General features: G+C 35.2%; 1 protein-coding gene across 1 annotated transcript in view; it reads right to left on the minus strand.

The window, feature by feature from the left end:
- LOC107746854 (ras-GEF domain-containing family member 1B-A-like) overlaps nt 1–6,789 on the minus strand; it is a 68,955-nt gene that overhangs the window by 52,077 nt on the left and 10,089 nt on the right. The window contains exon 2 of the mRNA XM_016561185.1: nt 1,087–1,134. Within this exon, the coding sequence (XP_016416671.1) occupies nt 1,087–1,134 (48 nt within the window). The remainder of the gene's footprint in view (nt 1–1,086; nt 1,135–6,789) is intronic.

Genomic DNA, 6,789 nt, shown 5'->3' on the forward strand with positions numbered 1-6,789 from the left:
CAGAAAAGTACCAAGATGATCGACAAAGTAGACCGTGTGACATCAGTGGTTCAACTGTAATGCTACAAAGCTACGAGAATACTTTTTTTGCACAAAGAAAACAAAAATAACGACTTTATTCCACATTTTCATCTCTACTGCGTCACTTGTGGACGCGTGTTCATGACAGTACCATGACGCAAGCATGTGGCGGCACCGATGCTGACCCAGATCTGGCGTGATGACGTTGAACACATGCACTGTGCCTTGTGCCGCCACACGCTTGCAGAATGTAAATTCTGTCATCATTTACTCACCCTCATGTTGTTCCAAAACTATTAGACTTGTGTTCATCTTCAGAGCACAAATGAATATATATTTAATATTCTCTCAGTTTTTGTCCATCCACTGAAAATCTAAGAAATGAAGATCGTATGGGTTTGTAATGACATGAGGGTGAGTAAATGATCACAGCAATTTTTTTTTTTAATATGCAAATACAACTACAAATCAGTCATTCATAGCTTGATTTCTCAGAAGAGGGTATTTTTGTGGCTCTGTGATACTTTCAAAACATTGGGCTCCATTCACTAATATTTTGAAACAATTCTTGCATTTATGCACACAGGAAAGAGTACTCACACAAAATTTCCTTCAGATATACTTTGTACCAACACCAATATTTTTCTTCCGCTCATTCCAATACGCTGATCAATTAGAACTGTCGAGTGTGTTGTTTCAGTTTGTTTTAAACTTTATTGTAAATTGTTTGAACAAATTGTCTGAACAACATGTATTCGGGATAACTGTCTGAAAATTTTTATTATAAAATTATTTATTGCCAATATTAGTGTTTTAGCCATTTGAAATCATACATTGTAACTTTAAGTTCAGTTTTGTTTTTTGTTCTCTTTGAGTAGTATTCAGGTGTGCAATATGGTATGTATAAATATATGTTTGATGTATTTTAGGTCTGACTGTCTAAAAAACAGTGGTGGGACAATATCAATGATGTCTCCTGCCTAACTGCAGCTTGTGTACTAAAATCAATACTTTCTATTCCCTATAGAACATGACACAGAGGAGAGACTCAGATGGAGAACATACCCGTTGTTTGGTGACATGCCTCAGTCCAATGTGCGGCTGACTCCTGCACTGTGGAGAGAAGAAAAGAGAGAATGTATTGCTCTAGCACACACAAAAACACATTTCTACAGCTTGAAAAGACTTTGATTTTTGGTTTCTCACTCTCTAAAAATGCTTGAGAGAACACTGAATATAATCTGGACTAAAATTTGTATAAGTACAGTATTATAAACTGCATGATAGTTGTGAATACAAATCAAACATGGCAACCACACAAAGGTCGTCAGAAAACGTTGCAAAAATTGACAGCAAATTTTATTCCTAGAGCTGTATTCAAAAGACAGACTCTCAGAAATAAGTACAAAAGCTTCCACTGGGGCAGTACCCTTTCAAAATGTACTAGACCCTACTCTGAATTAGGAGATAATTTAGTTCCTCCAAATGGAGTTCCTAGAACCAAATATGTTCCAAGATCCTGCTGTGCGAACAATTCAAAAAGCAGGAACTCCCTACGCCAATATTTCTAGGAACTGAAAAGGTTCCTCTGGTGCAAAAGCCCCTAATATGTACCTTTTAAGCAGGGCTGTACGTTCACTTTTTTTGCACATAGCACTGGTGCTACAAAGGTTGAACATTTTGTAGCACAGGCCAAACAGTTGTAGCACAAGTTAGGGGTGGGCAATATGGCAAAAATATCATATTACGATTTTTTTTTCAGGATTAGGATATGCACATAATATACAAATAAAACAATCAGTGCTTTATTTTTCAGGTACAGTATTTAGCAGTAGCCTAACATTCAAGAAATTGAATGAACAAATATGAAAATAATACACTATATGTCGCACTGTACAGCCCTGCTTTTAAGTACTATTATGCATGCTTTAGGTACAAAGGTGTACCTTTTGTCACTGCTGCCCCAGTGACAGCTTTTGTACCCTTTGTTTCTGAGAGTGCAGGATGCAGTGTGAGTTCTTGTAAAATAATTTATGTTAATATTCAAATTGGGCCAGTAAGTGAGTTTAAAAACTCAACCATCAACTCACCATATTCATCTAAAAATAACTGAATTTAATCATTAGGGCAAACAAACAAATAAATAAATGGTATATTTTTGAGGAAAATGATTTGAGTCCTAATGTTAAAACTGCAATAAATATATATCCTTAAGAGTCATGGGAGCTTTTTTTTTTTTTGCGAGTATGTTGAGCTTTTTGAAACCTGTGTGTCACATTTCAAACATGACGTGTGAAAGCAAACAAGCTTGGATTTTCTTTCCAAAGACGAAGCTCATAAACAGAGTCTGCAGTTGAGTCTGTCACTGCTCAGAGCCTGCGCTTCACCAGCTGCATAAACACACACAAAAATACCTTAACTGACTCGAATCATGATGCCTCCTCACAGAACCAAAAATTACCCCTCGTACACACAAAACCACTATACCACTCTGACTACCTCACTAAATTCATGTCCAAAGATTTAAACACCGACCTGAACCAAAGACCACTGCTCCCTTTATTGGTGCGCAAAGCAATTACCTGGGAAACAGGTGACGGCTGAGTTGATTTTTTTAACTCTAGAGAGAATTTATTCAGCTGACGTAGACATAACACAGGGCCTGGGGGAAACAACACCTGCTCCAACCCATCAAAGATTATGGACCTTTTCATAAGAGCTGAAATGTATTTACCTGACAGGCAAATATAAAATGCAAAATTAGGATCCAAATCGATTACACAATAGAACAGAAAGATGTTGCCATGTAAATTCATCAGTAAACTCAATATCTGAGAGTGAGACCCATGCACAAATCATGAGAGAGGACAGACAATTGCTAACAGAAACCACGTCACATAAGAGTTCTTCATTATGAGGGAGACAGGTTGCCTAGTTACCACAGCAGCCTGCTACGTGCATGTTCTTGGGCTGGTCTACAGAGTCTCTGTCACGCTCCATTGTGACTGCTGCCTGAGAGGCCAAACACCTCCTTCAGGTAACGCATGTGTGTGTGTGGGAGAGCGCTCTCCAGGTCTTTGGCTAACGTGGATGATTACGTGCAAAATGGTTCAGGGGACTGATATCTTCATGCAGGGAATCAAAAAAGTAAAAATATTTTAAATGATAAAATATAATATAATATTTTTAAATTATATTTCACTCAATATTTAAAAGAAAATAAGTCAAAACTATCACATGTACCTTAGTAAAAGAATAATATATTTAAAATACATTTATTTCATACTAAGTAGTTCAAATCCATTAACATATTTACTAACATATCGCTTGAGACTTACTGATATAAAAATTATAATTAAACTTTATTTGGAGTACTGCTTGTGTACAATGCACATTTCTTAATATTAAGCCTAAAATGTGTTTTATTGTCACTATTGATGAGGATTGTATGATTTTTGAATAATATCGGTCTTTAAATGTAAGATATTTAAAGTGTAACTGAAGTATACTTGCAATAGTTCCACTTTAGCACAATCAAATATACTTCAGTATATCTTTAGTTGGACTATTTCCGCACAGATTAAGTGCATTAAGTAAAAAATTAGTTGTGCCAATTTAGCAGACTTTATGTATACCAGTTTAGTATACCAACAGTACAATTACATTTACATAAATGTGACCCTGGACCACAAAACCAGTCATATCGGTCAATTTTTTGAATAAATAAGCTTTCCATTGATATATGGTTTGTTACATGACAATATTTGGCCGAGATACAACTATTTGAATATCTGGAATCTGAGGGTGCAAAAAAAAATCTAAATACTGAGAAAATCGCCTTTAAAGTTATCCAAATGAAGTTCTTAGCCATGCATATTACTAATCAAAAATTAAGTTTTGATATATTTACAGTAGGAAATTTACTAAATATCTTCATGGAACATGATCTTTACTTAATATCCTAATGATTTTTGGCATAAAAGAAAAATCAATCATTTTGACCCATACAATGTATTGTTGGATATTGCTACAAATATACCTGTGCTACTTATGACTGGTTTTGTGCTCCAAAGTCACAAATATGTAAATGTATTTGTAGTATACTTAGCATGAAATAAATGTATTTCAATTACATTTTAGCATATTTATTTTTCACTAGGGAAGCTCTGCCAAAATCAACTAATACAGCATAAGGCAGCAGATTTTCTGAAAGAGCAAAATAAATAAATAAACTAATTAATAAACAAACAAACCTTTAACTGCTCTTTTAAACTTTTATTTTTTCAGTATTGCAGTGCAGCACTGTTCATACCTTTTTTTATAGAAGATGGGCTTTATTAGGTTATCATAAACCGTAAGTACCATGTCCTATCCCAAAAACATGGCAGATGATGAGCTTACATTTCTGGTTAAAAGAAATGAGAGGAAATAAAAAGTGGTGGTGAATCTAGAACAGCAATACAACGAATATCCAAAGCGTGTCATTTGTAGTCTTATTTGTAGCTTTATTTGTAACTTTAGCAACAGCAGAAAAAGGTCCTGCATTTAATAGACACATAATAGACATGAAAGTTTAATCTTTTAGTCTTACTAAACTAATCATTAACTGAAGTGAATGCTCAATTTGTCAATATTTATAATAATAAATGGTATTTTTTGTATCTGATGGTGCAGATCCATATTTTAAAAATTACATTTTTTAATCCAATAAAATAGAAAACACATCACATTAGATTTAAATGTAAATGTAATAGAAGACAAATGGAAGGCTGTATAAAAGTCTTCAGCTAAGGTTTTTAACATTTTCATTAAATAAGTGTGGTTGGGAGGGGGTGCTGACATCATTAACCCGTTTAATGCCAAGTGCCAAACAAACCATACCCCAGACTGAGAAGATAAAGTGAAATAATTTACATGCAAGACACAAATGTCAAGGACGACAAGGATCAAATGAGCACATATGAGCAGAATATCATTACAGTAAATGGCAAAGAAACCCAATGAAGTGCTGTAATTAATGCAATCAAATTCTCTTTATCATCAAATGCAGCATGACCATTAGTTCAATGGCTGTTACTCAAGACAATGAATGCAACTCATTTAAAATGTAAAAATTTTATTCAGGAGCACAGTGTTTAATTATACAGCATCATTGCATTATTTTCATGTACACAGCCAAAAGGTCTATAGAGTTATTCATTAACATTCCCATTCATCTCAATGGCAGTTTCTCACTAAGTACAAGACCGCCCAAAAAGTATGTGATTTGCCTACTTTACTTTTAGATCCAGATTGTGTCGTTACAGTAGGCTAACTGGGTCATGCTAACCAACCAAACCTTGAAACTTTTAGTCCAGCAGCCATTACTCCAGTCTTCAGTGTCACATGTAACTTCAGAAATCATTCAAATATGCTGAATGGTGCTCAAGAAATATTTCTTCTTATCAATGTTGAAAATAATTGTGCTGCTTAATATAATTGTGGTAACTGTGATACATTTATTCAGGATTTTTTTAATGAATAAAAAATTAATAAGAACAGCATTTATTTAAAATAGTAATATTTTGTAATAAAAGTCTTTCCTGTAACTTTTGATCAATTTAATCGCTGAATATAACTATTCATATCTATAAAACAAAATCTTACTGACCCCAAACTTTTGAATGGTAGTGTATATATGCTTTACTTGAGGGACTTTGGAAGTTTATATAAAGGAGTAAAACTGTTGATAATAATGCTTTCACAGCAACAACTGCTTTGGAGACACTTGAAGACAATCAAATACCAAAGTGTTTCTTCACCAGGGTCAAACAGAGCTATGCAGAGTATTTCAGAGCTCTGTCGGAATTTGCTGAATTATTATAAATATTTTCCTAAAAGCTGTTCAACTATCTAAACAGGAGGTATATTACCACATTATCACGCACCATCTCTTTTCGCTCCCTTCTTTTCGAAGCAGATGAGCACCAGCGTTTACATAAAGCTGACCTTGACTAACATAGCCTGTTGAGGCTGGTGAAAGTGTGGACAGCACAGAGGCAGCCGCTCCATCCTGCGGCCATCCATTTTATCAGCGTCAGGGTGACGGAGTGCATGGCTGTCACGGGGATGAGATACGGCAGGCTGAGGTCCCATCTGATGTCCGGACAGTGTCGGCTCACCCCTGGCCTGTCCAGCTGTGAGTGCTCCTCTCTTACAGTGTGTGACAGGCAGACTCAGGGGCAGATAGTGCACAGAACATGCCTCATAAAACAAAAGGAGTGAATAATGTAGAGGGGCTTTTTTACAGTTCAGGATAAATTACCTTGACATCTTGAGAAAGGTCTTGAGAGAAAGCCAATATGACGTTTTATAGCCCCAGTCTTGCACTTGAAGGCTCACTGGAGTATTGGAGCTTTCATATAATTACAAAAGACTAACCTCCGGCTATGTTTATGGCATATTTTAAAAATAAAATACATAAAAATCTCAGGGTAAGAGATGGAAATCTGTATAGTTGAATGTTGCAGAGGTCTTCAATATACAAGTTTTAAAGGGGTCCTATTATGCTTTTTCACTTTTTTAATTTCAGTCAGTGTGTAGTGTGTATGTTTGGGCATAAAAAAGATCTAGAAAGTTACAAATCTCAAAGTCCACTCCAAAGGGAGTTATTTCATTTTTTAAAAATCCCTTTTCAAGAACTACAGCAAACGGCTCGTTTGGACTACAGCGTTTGTTTTCCGGGCTTTGTGATATCACAAAGCGGCCCATTAGAATATCATTAAAAAT

Source organism: Sinocyclocheilus rhinocerous, unplaced genomic scaffold (assembly GCF_001515625.1).
Source record: "Sinocyclocheilus rhinocerous isolate Xijiao unplaced genomic scaffold, SAMN03320098_v1.1 scaffold468, whole genome shotgun sequence".
Taxonomy (NCBI): domain Eukaryota; kingdom Metazoa; phylum Chordata; class Actinopteri; order Cypriniformes; family Cyprinidae; genus Sinocyclocheilus; species Sinocyclocheilus rhinocerous.